Source organism: Tamandua tetradactyla, chromosome 1, assembly GCF_023851605.1.
Source record: "Tamandua tetradactyla isolate mTamTet1 chromosome 1, mTamTet1.pri, whole genome shotgun sequence".
Lineage (NCBI taxonomy): Eukaryota > Metazoa > Chordata > Mammalia > Pilosa > Myrmecophagidae > Tamandua > Tamandua tetradactyla.
Genome location: NC_135327.1, coordinates 23,277,437 through 23,296,671, shown reverse-complemented (window position 1 = coordinate 23,296,671; position 19,235 = coordinate 23,277,437). Strand labels below are relative to the sequence as shown.

At 42.6% G+C, this 19,235-nt stretch overlaps 1 protein-coding gene across 2 annotated transcripts in view; it reads left to right on the top strand.

Moving 5' to 3' along the window:
* Positions 1–19,235, top strand: part of FKBP1A (FKBP prolyl isomerase 1A) — a 73,247-nt gene that overhangs the window by 14,783 nt on the left and 39,229 nt on the right. Inside the window, exons 3-5 of one of the 2 annotated variants that reach the window (XM_077112251.1) lie at positions 4,748–4,860; positions 7,775–7,939; positions 9,800–9,999. In XM_077112251.1, coding sequence (XP_076968366.1) covers positions 4,748–4,860; positions 7,775–7,903 — 242 coding nt within the window. In that variant the 3' untranslated portion in view covers positions 7,904–7,939; positions 9,800–9,999. Of the gene's footprint in view, positions 1–4,747; positions 4,861–7,774; positions 7,940–9,799; positions 10,000–19,235 lie in introns of those variants that run through there. The other variant, XM_077112245.1, reaches the window with a different exon arrangement.

Genomic DNA, 19,235 nt, shown 5'->3' with positions numbered 1-19,235 from the left:
TCAGAAACTAATCAAGACCCACTCAAATGGGTGGAGACATGTCATCCCCTAATCCAGTTTAACAACCACTCTTGACTAAATCACATCAACCAGGGAGATGATCTCATTACAGTTTCAAATACAAAGTATTGAATAGGGATTGTTCTACCTTTATGAAATGGGATTTATATTAAAACATGGCTTTTCTTAGGGGACATGCTTCCTTTCAAACCAGCACAGGTTTTAAATTACTTGGAAACAATTTGATTCCTTGAGGTCTTGTTTTATGTTTTGTTAAGTGGGTCTGGAACATTTCTCAGCCTAAGGCAGACTGCTGAGGCAGGAGCTTCCTTAGTACTCACCCAGTGCCTTGTGAACTGTGGCTTCTTCCAGTCTGCCCAGTGGAAGCCCTGGGTGAGCACTTGGTACTGTTCCCTCTGACCGTTTTGGATGGTTCTTTTCCTGGCCTTGAGTAGTTTTCCTCAAACACATACGTTGATTAGAACTATGGAGAATACTCAAGGGAACCTCTGCAAGCCTGAGGGTCTATGTAGCTCTCTTTTCCTTAGTTCTCTGTCCTTCGTACTGTCTGCCCTAAGCTCTTCACATCAATTCCCCCTTCCTGTGTCTCTCCCTGGATACTCCCTTGGACGTATGCTGGAGTATGAGAGGGCTTGCCTTGTTTCCTGTCTTTGAGATCACCATCCTTCATTGCCTAGTGTCCAGTGTCTTAAACTATTGTTTCAGCTATTTTATCTGGGGTTTCTTTGGTGGTTTCGGATGGGGGGGGGGGGGTATCCAATCCCCATTTTTCCATGCTGGCCAGAGATGGAAGTCCTACTATTTTGACTTTCTAGCTTCTCTTACTTTCTGCATCTAACACTGACCAGCATAATTCCTTCTCCAGAAACACTGCAGGGACATTCATTCCTGCTTTTTCAGAGGAGCTGCCTCCCCTCCTGGATGAGCTCTTCTCCCAGCCTGTCATCTTATAGACATATAGAGGTAGTCCGTTTTTCCCTGTTAGGGTTGCCCTCCTAGCACCCCCAGTCCCTATAACCTATACCAGTAATGTGACACAATTTAATCACATACCACTCTCCCCATCTCTGGATATTGTTTAACTTTTGGATTTAGATTATGGGAAATTCCTTTGTGGGCCTAAGGACTGTATTCCACCCAGCCCTTCCCTGGGGAGATTTCTCTCTCAGGAAGCAGATGAAATTTATACACTGTGACAGGTCTAAAGCAGCAGTTCATCTGAAATACATAGGAGATAAGAATCCTAGACAAAGCTCCTGTTTTAGAGGCTCTTTACTTAGAAACCCTGCTTTCTGGTTTTTATAGTTTTTTATAGTTTCCTGAAATAATAGGGTGAGGCCTACCCCCCAGTACCCCAGATGAGCTTAAAGAGAACTGGAGTTGGAGCTTTCGCCTCACAGACCTACAGCCTGAATATGCATCCACTCCTCCAGGATAGGTCAACAGCAGGTAGGGGCTGTGTTCCCTGCCTGGAACTAGTCAAGACAGTTGAAGCATCTCACTGTCAGGCAAACCAGAACTGATGCCTATCTGGAAGTGCTGGACACTGCCTTTGATTGGCAAGAAAAGGAAAGAATAGGAGGTCTGTCTCAGTACCCTGTGGTTTTCGTTGCAGTCAAAAAATAACCATGTTGCCCAAGTTGGGGCCGTGTTTCAAACTGAGCAGGAAATAGGACAAATCTCTTTTATAGGTATACTGTGCTTTAAAAAACTATGGGTTACAGCCGTTAGTGTATCAGGAAATAAATTTAGTGGGTACAGACAACATTCTTTTGAAAATGTGTGCATCCCACGTAGTAACTGTTGGTTCAGGTAGAAGACTGGTCTGGTCAAAGGAGTTCTTTGTGGTCTGTGCTGTTGAGTTCCTTATGTATTTTGTTGTTGTTATTCCTTATGGCAGCACTACATGTGGGTCGTGCTAAATACATGTTTGCCAAGTGAAGGCTTATCTCAAACCAGTTTGGATGCATTCAGCTACACGTAACTGAAGACCTGACTTAAGGCAAAACCAGCTTTTTATCAGTTACCTCAAAACCCAAGCGTGGAGAGAAATGGTTTGGGGCTGGGTTCAGAGCACTGGGATAACTGCTCTCCAGTGCTCCTGACCTCACAGTCACAAGGTAGTTGCCATGGACAACATTCAACAGGAAGAGAAGGCAGGAGCTTTCTTCCTGAACCGTTCAGTTAAAAAGGGACTAGGGTTGGGGGTGCTGGGTCTGGTTTTTTTGACGCTCTGGATTGTGGTACAGCCGTATTTCCAGGTGCCCCTCTGGACATGTTTCTCCTTGTGGGTTTCGTCCCCTAGTTTTTGTAGCCAGTCTGAGCGTAGAGTCCAGGACCACCTCCCAACCTTGGCCCCTTCTTAGGAAATTCCTTACTTAGTGCTATGTCCACCATGGCTGTTCTAGAAGCACCAGCTTCAACTTGAAGTTCTTAAGAGCGCAGATCGGGAAGAGGCTATTTCTGGTTTTCAGTCTCCTTCGTGGCTCTCAGTCCCCATTGGGCTAAATAAAGCCTTTTGCTAGATGCAGATCCCATCCCTCATAGCTTACTTAGCTTTTAAGTTGGCTTCCTTATTTCAATTACAAGTTGTCTGGCGAAGTTAGATGGAAAATAAAGACTGCCTGCCTGGCCGGGAAAGGGACTGTGAGAATCATAACTGTTCATTGCTACTATTAGCCTTAACTCTGAGTTCAGTCTGTGGGTTAGGATTAGTGTATGAAGTTGAGCTTGAAATGGGGTCAAGAGGGGTGTGTGCACCGGGTGCTGCAGAGAACAGAGACCTGCTTCTCTCCAGGTTACTCATTTACGGAAAACTATTGAAGTCTTGCTATTTGTTGTTTCTTTAACCAGACCAGTGAGGGTGAATTCTGGTGAAGGAGATGAGTTAAATGAATACCCCTTCCTCACCAGATCTGACTCTGTACTGACTTGTGGCAAGGGTAGAACCTACCCTCTTGTTTCCCTCTCAGTCCTCAGCTCCCAGCTCCAGGCTTCAGTCTGTCCCAGGACATCTGTGTCCCCTCCTCTTCTGTTAGAACAGACAATCAAATCCTGATTGTCTGATGGCTGTGATAATAATTTCAATTGATCTCTTGCTTCTTCCTCCAACTTAAAATGTTGACACTGTTTTTTAGGTTGGTATTTTTGTTGGATTTTCCCTCTTCTCCCGCAACACACACACACACAGAGTTCTGTTTTGCTAGGCCTTCTGATACCCTTCCACCCAACCCCCACCCCCACACCCCCATCTTCTAATAAAATCTGTTTGTGTTAATTGTGTGTCAACAACTGGCTAGCTCCCTCTAACCTGGAGTCCTGATACGAGAGTTTTTAGGAGCTCGGTGTGTCTATCCTGATTGCCTGCCGGTGGTTGCCACAGCAGCCCGTGCTGACAGTCCGCTTTGGTAAGTGAGGTTACAGGTGTCTGACCCCTCTTTTCTCATGTACTTACCCTCTGGGGCCTCTATCCCTGGAGTTCCTCTTTCTTGAAGGTCACCGTGGTGGCTTATCTGGCTTCTAGGAAACTGGTATAGTAGGAAAAAACATGGAGTTTGAATTTGTGGTCTAGTGTTACTCCTTAGGCAAATTATTTCATTTCTCTGCCTCAGTTTCTTCATGTGAACTGGGGATGGTGCTTTGGGAAGGGTTGAGTTCATGTGTGGCAAATGCCCAGCCAGCCCCTGACTTAGACAAGAAGCGCTGCTGACAGTTAAATTAGAGTCCTTACCCGTTCACTGGGTTTACTGACTAAATTTCCTGAGGGCAGCCATTTAAACCTCCTCATTACTGCTACTGTTCTCTTAGCCATCAGTCTCAGAAAAGTTAACTACAAAAAATGATTTTCAGAGTTCTGGGGCCCCATTGGATAAAATGAGTCAGATGAATACTGAACAAGTTCTGTCATTCATTTCTGAGTCATTTCAGGTCAGGTTTTACTTTTCCCGAGAATATTATGACCGCTCAAGTCAGCCTAAACCCACAGGTGCCCGACTTTGTGCCCCTCATTCCCTGTTACACTCAGAATGCTGGTGAACACTTGCTTCACAGCTTTCTCATATAACACCCGATGGTGCTGGGTGGGTTCTCCTGTCTTATCTATGCAGACAACACCCAATCCCCAACAGCCTGGAAGGCAGCCATGTTATAGGTCATATTCAGTGAGTCCCAAAGGAGATCATGGGGTGTCAAATGGATGGAAGGGACCCCCCCATTGGAATGCCTGCTGAAAAGGGGTGTTAGCCTCAGCTGGAGAATGGAAAAAAGAGTATATACATGTTTTATTTAAAATATAATGAGATGAACTGGGGAATGAATTACTGCTTCTTGTGCTCTGTGCAACTTTTCAGCTGTTGTGTAAGCGTTTATGGGCCCACAATTGTTCTCAGTCTGGGAGGAAATTCTTAGGGTATGGAGAAAGTCATGGCAGAAGTGAGGTTACACTTCCCCATTCTCTAGACCAAATAGACTGCTGCCTGCCTCTGACAAGTAAGGTCCTTCTGTGGTCATCTTATACTCACTGGTCTGGGGTGGAGGAACTACTCACAACTCCTTAGATGCCCAGGCTAGTCACAGGATCCTTCCTAGATCTGTAATTCCTGCTCAGGCCACAACACCCTCCCAGGCCCTTCGGGCTGACCTCTGTGATGGGTCTCTGCTGCGGGTTTCTGACTTGCCTCATGTCATTACTCCTTGTTGCTCATGTTACAACCACCCTTTTTCACAGGGATGCTTGAAGATGGAAAGAAATTTGATTCTTCCCGGGACAGAAACAAGCCCTTTAAGTTTACATTAGGCAAGCAGGAGGTGATCCGAGGCTGGGAAGAAGGGGTTGCCCAGGTATGTTCTTGTTTATTTTGTTTTGTCTCCCGGTATCTACTTTTCAAGTTGTTTTTATAGACAAGTCATTCATGTGGTTCAAAAATCCCAATATGGGGTAAGTGAAATGCCTCACTCCTGTCCTATCTCCATCTGCCCAGTCATCCCCCGCCCCCACAAGTAACTCCTGTTATTTCTTGTATTATAGTTTCTTTAAACACACAGAGATACATATTCCTATTTTTCTTGCCTTTACACACATTGTTCTGTATTTTCTTCTTTTTTTGTTTTTACTTTATATGTCTTACACACTTTCCATACCAGTACATATAAAAGATGAGGATGCTGTCTTCTGGCTGCATGGTATTCCCTTAGATAGGTGTACTGTAATTTGACTAGTGCCCTGTTGGTGGTCATCTGAGTTGTTCCCAGTATTTTACTATTAAAAACAATGCTGCAGTGACTCTATTTTACATGTGTGCAAAATGTTGCCATAGGACAGATTCTCAAAAGTGGGATGAGTGGGTCAAAGGCTGTGTGCGTTGTATTTCTACAGCTATTGCTGTGTCACCATGTGGAAATTGCACTCTGAACTCCTGCCAGCAGGGTATGAAGATGTCTGTCCCACACAGCCCTGCCAGCAGAATATGCTGCTCAACTTCTGGCTTCTGGACACTATGAGTGAAAATGATGTTTTGGTGTCGTTTTAATTTGTGCTTGCCTTATTGATGAGGTTGTCAGGACATTCTGAAAGGTCCTATTGAAGGAGAAAGTCATTTTGTTTGTCTTGAGTCTGTTTTCTCACCACCTGCTCCCTCCCCCACCCCATTTTTGTAAATAGTTTTTGTTCTGCCAACACTGTGTAATCCCCAGGAGACAATAGGGAAACCAGGGTTGCCAAATTTTGGTTGGATTCTGTCCTTCCATCAATCCCAGGAATTTTTTCTCAGCACTAACCAGGTAAAGGGAAGTTTCAGTGACCTGAGACCTGTGGGGCTTTATAATTAGACCCTGCATCATGAGGGATAATTAGTCTATTTCACACTCACCAAGGAGAATTGGAGACTTAACCAAGATTAAGAGAAAGATTTGTTTTTCTCTTTTCCAGAATACACATTGCTTCACTTCCTCTAAAATGTCAGAAATTTATTTCTAACTAAACTGTTTAACTTTAAGCCATCACAGATACCTGGATTTCAGTTCCTACAGAGCAGAGGGTTGGCAGTCCAAGAAGGAGGGAGGGGTTCTTTGTGGTTTATTTCCCTTTGGAAAACTTGCCAGCCTTAGCTCTCTGTCCTTTCACCCCTTGGGTCTGTAGTCTATCCCCCATCTCCTGTGCCGGCCATTGTCCACACCACAACCTTCTTCTGTGACTGTTCTAGCACCGGAACAATAAATGCATTTTCTGCCCCTAATGATGCAGCTGCCATTGAGGTGGTGTTATCAGCCCGTCTCATAGTCCCAGGCTTGGTAGGGCATGACGAGGGAATGGGGAGATGCCCAGATTCTATCTCAGTCCAGACAGCTTTGGGGGCCATCACAGCCGTGTCACTAGTGAGAATTCTGGGTGGTCCCCAAACCTGCATAGAACTTTTTTTTTTAACACCTCCTCCACAGAGTATTTCTTCATCAAGTCAATTAATAGCCTAGAAAGAAGGGGAAGAGGTTTATCTTATGCATCTTTTCCTTTTCTCCTGATGGTGATGTTTGTCTTTTACACATTTACAGATAAGGAATCCTGCCACAAGTACTGTTTTGGCAGCTTGTTTTTTTCATTTCATATATCTTGGTCATCTTTCTATGATAGTACATTTAAAGCTAACATATTCTTTCTAATGGCTAATTCATGGTGTGAATATTCCTATATAACCAGTCCCCATAAGATGGGCATTTAGGTTATCCCAGAATATTCTAAAAATGGAATTGCTGTAATAGAGGATATATCATCATTTTGAATTTTGGTTAGATAAAGCCATAGTGGAGTTGGTCAGGGATGGTGGGAATCTCTGCTTTTAACTGCAGTCCTGTTGTTCCCACCCTCATCCAACATGTTCCTGTTTCTGAAAGGAGTTGTTGGAAGCAAGCGTGCTGGGTAGCAGTGCAAGTTTCATTACAGCCTGTAGCTTCCCCTTTATTCATCATTTGGCTGGGTCAGAGACTCAACAATGGTCATATGGATACTACAAGTAAGGACAGGTAAAAGAATGGAAATAGAGCAGAGAACATGCTCACTTTTCAAAAAATAGATACTTACACTTGTTTGTGTGTTTGATTAGAAAATTTTAAAGTATGCAAATATATATTTTAAAGTGAATACTACTCCCCTTGGCCACCATTCACCTATTCACCCCACAGAAAAACTGGTATTATTGGTATCCTTCCATAGTTGTTCTTTGTATACAGACAGATGCATTTATTCATATTTTTACTCTTAAGTTTTTCTTTTTTTTTCTGAGTATAAATGTAGAAAATGTAGAAGAGTAGACTGCCCCTAAATATTGCATGCTTTCTTTTAAAACAAAGTTTGAGCAAACTGTTCCTTTTTTAAGAAGACTGTAGATTCCACTTAACATGTCCTTTGAATGACAGGCCATTGAGGGACTGAATGGTAAGTGTGTTATCTGTCCATCATCATGTTATTAAGACCTGGGGAGAAAGGTTGGAGGGCCTGACCATTCTGGAAGGCAAGAGACATTTTTAACCTCTTTTGCACCCTCTGAAGTGAACTACAAGAATCATTGAGCCTGGCTGCCAACCTCCAATATCCTATACTGGGTGTGCCTAACAGTGCCTCATGCCCAGGCAGTCAGAGAGTTACGGGAATGTCCTAGGCACACCAGCTTGGCCAAGGAACACCCAGGTAACAGCTCTGCTTCTTATAGAGACACTTAGGGATTATGTCCAACTGATTGTTTTTCCCTCTTTCTTTTTACAGATGAGCGTGGGTCAAAGAGCCAAACTGACTATCTCCCCAGACTATGCCTATGGTGCCACTGGGCACCCAGGCATCATCCCACCAAATGCCACTCTCGTCTTTGATGTGGAGCTTCTAAAACTGGAATGACAGGAATGTCCTCCTCCCTCTGCTCCCTGTACTTGGGTAAGAGAACTGAAACGCCAAAGACCTTTAAACCACCTTTGCTTCTCCCACATTAGACCCAGTGTTTGGGTAGCAGAAAGAAAAAAAAAAATCCACAGGACTTTCTTCTTCTGACATTCTCCCTTTACCAGATATCCTTTCAGTTTTACTTATTGTGTACCTCAAATGTAAAAGTTGGTCACCCTGAGAAAAGGGATAGCATATGCTATCCTCCAGTGAACTCATGAGGATGGAACAGCTGATGAAGAAGAACTGTTTAGATGAAGTATTCTTTTAGGTAGCTTGTAAACTAAAAATGAGTTGGGGCTGTGGGAGATGCAGTAGGTTTTTAGTACCACCATTTTAGTTCTGTAGAAGTAAGACTGTTGATGATTTCGCCCTGCCCTGTGTTTTCTAGAGGTTTATGAGGAAAGTGCCTCTAAAATCACATCCCAGCTTGTGCAGCTTTCTCATTCATACATTTTATGGTTACTTCGTGTTTGATAAGGAGGAGGAGGATACCCAAGGCCAGGGATACTTGTGAAATGTACAGGATGCTTAGTTATCAGAAGGTAACTTAGGAGTAGGAGTCAGCCTTTCTGTTAAGCAGGTGAGGAACCTGAGACTCAGAGAGGAAAGGCCTCTCTGGACCAGACCCATTTCTTCATTCTCCTTCCTGGGTGTTTTTCCCCTCCTCTACCCTCATTCCTAGGAAGTGAAACTCAATATTTTACTGGCACTTAGCTTTTCATGTAAGCATTGCGGTGATAAAACGTGTGAATGCTATTATCTTCCCTCTGAGAACTGGTCCCAGACCTCTATATTTGCTCCCCTCCTACCCCAGCCCAGTTTCCTGGATTCTGCTTGATTGCACTGGGCCTGCCCCTAGGACTAGAGGGCCACAGCCAGGGGCTGGCTGAGAACTCACGTTCAAAAACTGCCACAAAGGGCTGCCAGGTGGCAGTCGGGGCACTCTAACTTTGTCCCATCATGGACTTCTTTAAATGGAGGGGCTTTTATTATTAGATATTTTTTCTCACTTGTTTGAATTCCACACAGCTGGGAAATATAGCCCTGCACAGGTTTAATAATCTGGTTTCTCACTTGTCATTCCTATCAAAGGGTAATCCCTGAGATTATTATAGATCCTCTGTTTATCAAAGGTCTCCATCTAGTCCAAACTCTCTTTACAGTTCTTTGAGAATTGAGTCATTTGTATGTAAATGTTGTTGAGCCTTGGAGTTATTCTGATTCAGAGCAATCTTTCTGTAAATGCAGTAGGGCAATAGGAAAACACGGAAGGGAGAGAGGAATGACCCAAGTTTCTTGTTATGGTACTGAAAGAAAACCTAAGGACAGACCCACAAAATTGTAGATTTGAATGAATGAACAAATTCAGCAGTCGTTTTCCCGGTCTATTCAACATTACAAATGCCAGTTTAGGGCTGTGGTTCTCAATCTATGGCTGCAATTTTAAAATCACCTGGGAAACAAAAGTCTTGATGCTTAGGCCACACCTAGATCAGTTCATTACATTTGCGGGGAGTGGGATCCAAAAATTAAGATTTCAGAAGTTCCCAGGCAATTCAGACATGCAGCCAAATTGGAGACCCAGTGATAATGAGCACCTTTATTGTTGGCAGCATTGGTGGGCTATCCTCTTGCTTTCCTCAGCTAGGTAAGACCAGTTTAAGGAGGAAGAAGTTTACTCACCTGGGAACCCAGCCTGATCTCTGACTCTTCCCAGCTGGAGCAGAATGGTTTGGTCTCATTAAGACCTCAGAGTTGTCAAGGATGGACTTGGTAGTGGCAGGTGCATTGTGGCTCCCCTCACCACACACTCCTGTGTGCTGGAACTCACAGATTTTCTGTCCCCAACAGATCTGCCATGGAGGGATCTGGCGCCTCCAGACACGTGCACGTGAATCCGTACGGAGCTTTTCCTGATGTTCCACTACATTCTTTGTATAAACATCTACCCAGACTGAATGTGTTCTATCACTCAGCTTTGCTTCCAACATCTTCATTTCCTTTTCCCCTTTCTCCTCGTATATGTGTTGACTTAAACGATATGCCATAAACCTCAAATTACTCATTTTTGGTTTTGGTTTTGGGGTGATGATTCAGTTTCAGTCTTTTGGATCTAGGTTTTCAATTAAGTATATGTTCAGGTATTAACAGCACAAACAATGGGTTAGCTTTAGAATAGAAATTGGTATTTGGGGGGAGGGGTGCAAGAACTTTATTTTATTTTATTTTTTTGGATGAAATTTTTATCTATTATATATTGAACATACTTGCTGCTGCGCTGCAAAGCCATAGCAGATCTGAAGCGCTGTTGAGGGCTGAAACATTCTCCAAGCTGAGATGTCCTTGGGTTGAATTAGAAGCCCTATCCAAAACCGAAATGGGAAAGGGGAGAGCCTTTGCCTCACCAACCTCACCCTATCCTCCCCTCAAAACCCTCTGCCTTTTGAAAACAGATAGTTTTCACTGCAGTGTTGGACACTCCAGGTATCTGTCCCCGGGCCAGCAGGGACCTCTGAAGCCTTTTTTGTGGCCTGGCTTTTTTTTCCCCCCCTATTCTGTGGTTTTTATAATGGGATTTTCAGGATTTTTTGTACTCTTCTCATAGCAATCAAAGCTCTGCCACTTCCTAAATTTTAAGGACTTTAATCGAAAGTGTAAATTGAAGGTGCTGTTTGTAGACACTTAACACCCAGTGAAAGCCCAGCCATCTGACAAATCCTTGAGTGTTCTCTTAAGAAAATGATGCTGGTCATCGCAGCTTCAGCATCTCCTGTTTTTTGATGCTCAGCCCCCACTGTTGATCTCAAAGTTCCCTGGCCTTTCCTTCCCCCTCTCACCCTTTTGCTGACCTGTGTAGTGATTTGGTGAGAGAAATTGTTGCTGACCTTTATCCCACCCTCCCATCCCCTGCACCACATATGAGTTTTGAGTTATTATTGCAATAAAAGTGCTTTATGCTGGCTTTTCTCATCTCCATGTGATGATGGTTACTTCCAAGTTCCTCCCTATTCCATCTACTGCTCACTGAGAGGCATGGGGAGGAGTGACAGAGGCATGTGTCTGAGGTATCCTGACAGGACTGCAGCAGTGGGCATCCTTCCCACTGGCCTCTTTTGGGAGGTAGGTTTGCATCTGTGCCCACAGTCCCATCTGCCATCAAAGGAACTGGAGGTCAAGTTAGGATAGTCAGAAATCAAACTCCACCCTACTGTCAAATGCTTAATAAACATGTTTTCTAAGTAGAGCACTAAACTGGTTCTCTGAGGTGCAAAGAGGTGGGTGATGCAACAAAGCCTCAAGAGATGAATCACAATCCAATTGGAGACATGAGCTACAAGCAAATTGATAGAAGACTTATAGAGGGAAGGTTTTGGGTTAAATTGGTGTTCCTCCATGGAGGTGCACTTGACATATGGTGTGGAGAGGTTTTTTGTTGCTTCAACACAGTCAGGTGTTTGCAGAGTAGCTTCCCTGGCCAGTAACTCTTCCCCACTCCCCACCCCCATTATTGAGGCCACTAAAATGCTCCCACACCTTTGTGAATAGCTTCCAGAATTGTCCTGGTTGAGAGCCATTGGTTTTAAATAGAGGTTGTTCAAGGACTTGTATATTGACTTTCTAAATCTTTTCCTTTGTTATTATAGAGCACTGAAGTAACATTTCAGGGGTCATCTTATTTTTCCTAAAATTATTTTATGGAAATTGTTTAATTTTACAGTGAACCACTCAAACATAGAATACCTGGATTTTATTACAAGCATGCTATATCATTTTGTCACATCTGTCCATGCCATTACATCCTTTTTTGTTATATTTCAAAGTAAATGGCAGCTAGAAGTACAGTTCTGTCAATGCATAGAGTGCAGAATTTTACACCACTGTGCCCTAAAAGCCTACTAAGATACAGAACATCACCACTATCCCAGAGAACTCCCTTATGCCTTTCCCAGTCAATCTCACCCCACCACCAGAGGCAGCAATTGTTTTGATTTTTTTCCACCATAGATTAGTGTTGCCTACTCTAAAATTTCATTTAATTAGAATCTTACACTCTATACTCTTGGACTCAATACCCAGTATTGTGTAGCACCTTTTCACTCAGGCATGTAAGGAAGCTATTCTCATCAAACTTCATGTTAACAAAACTTCTCCGGATTGGGAGTGGGAGCCTCTGGTGGGCAGACTAGCCCCCAAAGGTGACTGCATTGTAATCCATGGAGGCTTTGAGCTGTTAACCTTTCAAGGCAAAAGGGACTTTGCAGGCATTAAGGACCTTGAGGTGGAGAAATTATCCTATGTTTTAGTCTGCCAAGGCTGCCAGAATGCGACACAGCAGAAATGGATTGGCTTTTAGTAAAAGGGAATTCATTTTGTTAAAAACGGATAGTTCTTCAGAGGAAAGGCAGGAAAACTTTCAACTGAGGTCCTTTCTTACACAGGAAGGCGCAGGGCAATCTCTGCTGGCCTTCTCTCCAGGCCTCTAGGTTCCAACAACTTTCCCTGGGGTGATTCCTTTCCGCATCTCCAAAGGCCTGGGCTGAGCTGCGAGTGTTGAAATGAGGTATGCTGAGCTGCTTGAGCTGTGCTACTTTGAGCTCTCTCATTTAAGCATCCAGCCAATTAAATCAAACATCATTCGTTGTAGCAGTCACACCTCCTAGCCAGCTGCAGATGTAATCAGTGACAGATGAGCTTCACCTGCCATTGGCTCATGTCCACAGCAACAGAACTAGGCACCTTCACCTGGTCAAATTGACACCTGAACCTAACTACCACATCCTGTATTACCTGGGTAGGGCCATTATAGTCACAAAGTCCTTAAAAGAGGACGGAGAGAGATTTTGAAGATGGAGGAAAGGACCACAAGGCAAGGAGTGCAGATAGCTTCTAGAAAGTAGGAAATGGGTTCTCCCTTAAAGCTTCTAGAAGGAGCAGCCCTGCTAACAGAGTTTAGCTCAGCTGGACCTGATTTGAACTTCTGACCTCTAGGGCTATAACTTAAATATGTATTGTTTTAAGCCCCTAAATTTGTGGTTGTAACAGAAGCAATAGGAAACTATAAAGGGCTTTTGTTTCTTTTAGTTTTATTGCATAATAAAACAATAATCAGAACTTTTAAAAACTTTATTCAGGATCCTATCACTGTAACAAATCCAACTTTAATTTGTTTTCCCTCTTTCATTTCCTACTCTAGGCACTTAGAAGTTTTAGTTTGAATTGCAGTATGTTACAAACTTTGCATTCTGCCTTTTTCCCCACAGTGTTTTATCAGGGGTATTTGTCCATGTTGCTCTGTGGTCTTAATAACTAAGAACTATAATAAATTGTACCAAATGAATATATTAAATAAGTATATTTAAAAGTAAAATCATAATTCATACAAATATAAAGTGAACATGTATTAAAGATTTTAATTAATTCAGTTAATGAGGGAGCCAGTAAGGTGTTATAATTGGTTCAAAGGAGAATCCAAAAAGCGACCAAATACATAAATCCAACAGGAATACTGAAGTGAGTTTGCTTAATATACAAAATTGGTTACTATCCACAGAACTATAATCAGTTACATTCCATTGGACATAAATTGTTTTTCTGCTAACAAGAATCACCTGCATTATCAGTTTCCCTTAATTTACATAGTTTTAAAGTAGCTCAAAGACTATTAAAGAGACAACCCAGAAGGGTATTATCAAACAACATGGTGGGGAGAACCTATTCCATTGTCTTCCATGATGTTTCCTGACACTGTATTGGATGCTTGGTGTGGCTTGGAATTATGTACCCCAGAAAAACATGTTCTTTAATCAGTTCCTGGGGGTGTGAATCCATGGTAAATAGGACCCTTTTGATGAGGTTGCTGCAGTTAAGCTATGGCCTAAGTGAATGAGGATGGGTCTTAATCCTAATACTGGAGTACTTTTAGAGAAGACCACAGAGGAAGAAGCCACAGGGAGCAGCCGAAGATGAAAGTCAGTGGAGCCTAGAAGAGGAAGGAGGAAACATAATTATGTACCATGTGACAGAAGAACCAAAGAACCCTCAAGATTGCCAGCCAGCCAGAACCCAGGAGGAAGTAAGCCTTCTAGCCTCTGAAACTAGGAGCCAATAAATTCCTAAGTCAGCCCAGTGTATGGTATTTATTTTAGCAGCCAGGAAACTAAAACCACTTCGGTTTTTTCCAGTTATTTGCTTTTATTAAAACAAAGCCAATACATCTTTGAACTTGTAACGTTTTTCTTTCCTAAATGCCTAGATTCTGTTGAATAAGATATTAGAAGGGGAGCTACAGGGTCAAAAGAGATTTTATGACTTGCTACATGTTGCCAAGTTGTTAGACAAGTGTTGTGCAGGTCATTCCCACACACCAAAAGCACAAAAACCCTACCCGTGTCCCATGGCAAAAAACAGGCTATCTTGTTCCATGGATCTCCTAAAATAAAACTAAGCTTTTACTCATTGGCTGCAGTTGAATCACATTCAATTCTCTGTAGAGAACTGACTAACCTGGAGCAGTCAGGACCCACCCCTAAAGGCTGGGGAAGAATCCTGACTCCACTGAAGCCGAGAACCCCTGAGACCCTGAATATAATAAGGTTCTGTCATTAAAGATGTAGGAGACAGGGCTTTGGGTAGGCCCACCCAGTTGGCCTAGCTGAAACTGGTTTATGTTGCCACTATTTTCAGTTCTTTCTCTTTTGTTTTTGAGAAGCTTAATGGTTATATTTATTATCCCAACTAAGATTCAGGAAAACTTGTTTCTGATTCTGCTTCTGATTTTTATTAAGGCTCAGATGTTGAATCACCCTGCTTCTGAGTTTTTCCATTCACTAAAGAGACTTGGGATGGGGGAAGGGGCATGGGTGGTGGGCCAAAGTGACCAGATGAGCTTTGAGATCCAAATTTTAATTATTTGAAATTTAATAATCCATGTGAGAAACTTCCTGCCATGGCAGCCATCCCACGTAAAGATGATGATGATAGCCTGACTGTGGAAAAGCATCCCATCAGCCCCCATTTGTTTCAGGAAATGTCTGGCCACAGGCAACCCTCCTCCCCTACCATTGAACAATTCTTCCCCTTTTGAAATGTCCCCAAACTGCTACCTTGCCCCCTTGAAGCCAGTGAAGGACAGCCAAATAAATGTCCCAGAAAACCAGTTGAACAGTCTCTGCTTCACTTCCACAAATCCTACTCTGATAGAAGGTTTGCTTGATGATCATTCTTACTATCTTTTCTTTTTACTCTATAAAATGTACCCCTTTCTAACACTTGAGGCCCTTTTTAAATGAAAGTGACGGCAGAAGGGTTCCTTTGGTGCAAGTTTAGGAATTAAACGACTTTTGTTTTTGTCTTGGACTTAGTTTTTCCTTTGGCACATGTGGGATATGTGTAAGAATTCTCCCTTAACACTCACCTCATGCTTTCTGGATGATTGTGGGTTTACTTTGGTTGACAAACTAGGACTACACTTGGTTCTTGAGTAACCATCAAGATTTGGGGATTCTCATTCAGACCTGTAATTAAATTCTGTGAATTAATGAGGGACAGCTGGCACCAAAAGTAAATTAAAATACAAATGCCAAGGGCAGTATTCCCCTGGCTTCTGCTCAGACTGTGTCCAATGAGTTAATTTGAGTTTCCTAAGTTCCATGCGTGCGTAGGGCAGATCCATTACAGACCCATCAGAAGCTGGACTTGCCACGGCAGCTGCCCCGTAGGGCATGCAGTAAAACAGTTGTCAGGTTTTATTAGGAAGGTAGAAATATATGTCGGGGGTTGTAAGACTGGTGTATTAGTGGATCTGCTGATAACCACCATAGTTTTTCCTATTTTAAAATTAATTTGTGTATTTCTCAAAGTTGTACATGCCTTAAGATTTAGAAAAATAAATTCAGTTAACAGCACAATACATTTATGGTGTGCCATCTCTGTAGTCGATGCTGTTCTAGGTTGAGAATATAACATAGAAAGGAGACCAAAGCATGAGCAGATGTCAGGTATCCAGAGCCTGAATCATGGTTGTCCTTACAATTATTTTTACCATTAGAAGGCAGTGGAAAGAAAGTATTGAGACATGTAAACCCAGGTCTTAAGAGATCTGGCAGCTTCAGTTTCCTTCCTCTTGAAACACTAGCATTTGGGCCCAAGCCACATGAAAAGGCCATGTAGAGCAGAATCAGACAATCCCAGCCAATAGCCAGCACTAACTGCCAGCCAGGTGTGAGCCATCTTGGGCATTCTATTCAGGCAAGCCCAAGATGACCACAGCCCTAGCCAGCATCACATGAACAGAAGAACCATGGAACTCAGCTCAGGAAAACCACAAATTTTGAGATTTAGTGAATTTATTTTGAAGTGGTTTCATCACAGTAGATAATGAAAGCTAGGCAATTGTGAAAGTAGTACACCGGTGAGGTGACTGTTGGGGTTATTTAGGCTAGAAATGATGGAAGCCTTGCTCAGACTAGTAGAAATGAGGGTAGTAGGTGGCCAGATTTAGCATTGTGGCTTTCACCATCGGGATAGTAGGGAAAGAGGTACAGTAGCAAAGCAGCACTTCCCTGCCTGGCCCCTGCTTTATATCACACCTGAGACAAATTCAGCTTTTTCTTCTGGTGGTTACCAACCATATTGCACGAACCAGTTTACTTATACTGTGTGTGCGTTGTATTTTTTTTAAGGAAAAAATAAAAGTAAACCTTTGAGTAAAGAAGACATTCTTAAGAAACAAAACCTCAAGAACATGAAAGAAATTATAGATGTGATCACCTAAAAATAAAGGTGAAAGAACATCCATATCATAAAAGATACCATTAACAATGTTAAAAAAAAATTAGAGAAAATATTTGCAAAATATAACAAAAATTTCATGTAAGTTAAGTAAAACAGCTTTAACGAAAATAAGCTGTCAAGGATTTTACATTTTTTTGCTGTCTTGATGGATCAGTTTTAGACATCTTCTGTGGTCTCCTCCTCTAGTAGGCATGCCCAGGATTCTTCACTGCATGGTAGTCTCAGGGTTCCAAGAAGATAAGAGGAGAAGCTATAAGGCCTCTTAAAGCCACAGCTTCAGAACTCACACTATTTCAGTTCTGTCATGTTTTATTGGTCAAAACAAGTCACAAGGCTAGCCCAGATTCAAGAGGGTGAAAAAATAGACTGTCTCTCACTGGGAAGAGCACCCAAGTCCCATTGTAAAGTGGTGTGGCTGTAGGGAAGTGTGATACATTGAGAGCCATCTGTTGCAACACTACCCCAAGGTAAAAGGTGCCTTCTACCCTCATAATTGAAAATTTGGCTAGGAATATTCTAGATTGATAATTCTTTTCCGGAGGAATTAATGCATTGCCACATTGTCTCAAAGCTTGTTGAAAAGGATGATGCCATTTTGATTCCTGTTCCTTTGTATTACATTCCTCTTTATTCCATTCTAAAATCTTGCATGGTCTTGTACTTTTTTATGGTATGATGAAACTTCTATATTGTAGCCTTAGAGAGGGTCTTCTTTTTGCTCTTCAACTACAACTCCCTGTTCTTTTTTTTTATCCACTGTGCAGGGCAATGGGATGTCACTTCAGTCTGGAAAGAAGTCATTCCAATTTGGAAGTTTTTCTTATTTCTTTACTAGCTATATTTTCCAGAAATATATTTTCTCACAAAAAAATGTTAGAAAGTAGTGTTACTTTTACTTGACATTTTTGCAACTATCTTTAATGCTGTCTTAATAGAAGACAAAGGGATTCTTATAACTGCTTCTGCATTCAGTCTGTTGCAGTACATTTGGGTTGAAATCTATGAAGAAATTCATACTAGGCACGTTTTTAGAGGAAGCTTGTGTCTGAACAAGTAGAATTTCACAGAAAAGTAGAAACCTAACAACCATCTCTTCATCTTAGGACTTCACTAAATGGGAAATAGTCATCTTTTTGGAAAGAATCTATCCACCCTTGACAGAACTAGCTTGTTTCTATATGAAAAACCCTTAGGAGAAGTCATTTATGGGAGGAGCCAAGATAGCAGCTTAGTGAGGAGTGGGATTTAGTTTGTCCTCTGAAGCAGCTAGTAAATAGCCAGAAACAGTACAGAGCAACTGCTGGGGCCACATCAGTGACCAGACACACAGCATACCCCAATCTGGACAATCTGAAATGGCTGCAAGTGCACTCAGAACTGTGAGTTCCCCAAGCCACGGCAGCTAGCACCCCTCCCCCCAGGCTCCTTCCCAAAGGGAATAGGAAAGAGTTTACCAGCAGCAAGGGCTGAATGCAACCAAGCTCCAGTAGTGGAATTAATGAACAAATTCTGACTACCAAAAATAGGCCCCCAGCTCAGCAGAACCTCGAGTAAAAACTGGGGTTGTTGGTTTTTGCCCCAGTGCAGAGAAGGGCAGGGCTAACAGAAAAAAAAAAAAAAAAAAAAACAAAAACCCAGAGGTTTTTTTGGATCAGACAGCACAAAATACTTGAAAGGGTCTGGGTCCTGAAGGAAAGGAGGGGGCACATAGGATATGGAGATACCCAGAGCAACACACCACTTTAAGTTCTTGATTGGCAAACCTGAGAAATAGGGGTCCTGCTCTGAAAAGGATTTGTCTTTTATTTTCTTTTTTGTGGCTGTGTTTCTATGGCTTGGCTGATCTTTGGATACAGCCTGCCCCAGGCATGGGCAGAATTAAACTTGTTTGATGGCTTGTCTGGAAGCTGTACCTTCCCCAGGAGGGGTGGGGCCCAGCTCAGGTGGAACCCCTCCCTCAAGGGACTCAGACACCAGGGTCCGAAAAACTGAAGCAGGTAAAGCCAGCCTATAACCTCTCCTCTGTTTCAACCACACCCCCAGCAGGGAGAGTCTGCTGAAGTTGTAGGTACCACATCACCTTATGCTGGTGGGACCTGCAGGCAGACAAGCACCACATACCAGCAGGATAGAAAAAAACAGAGTCCAGAGGCTTCTTAGGAAAGTTTTTCAACCTGCTGGGTCTCACCCTCAGGGAAAAGTGATGCAGGTGACTCTTTCCTCCTGAGAGGAGGACAGTTTGGTCTGGAAAAATTGGGAGCCTATAATACCTAAGTAGACCCTCCTGAGAGGGTAAAAGGCACCACACGAGCAGGGAAAGAAACAAGAACTGAAAAGCACTGATCTATTAAAACCTATGCTGGAGGTCTAGAATAAGCTGAACTGAGTGTCAAAGGACAGATAGGCAATAAAGTCATCCAGCAAGAAAATCCTAGGTTAAAAAAAAGTGAAAACAATCTCCAGAATAAACTAATTAAGGTAATTAAATGCCAGC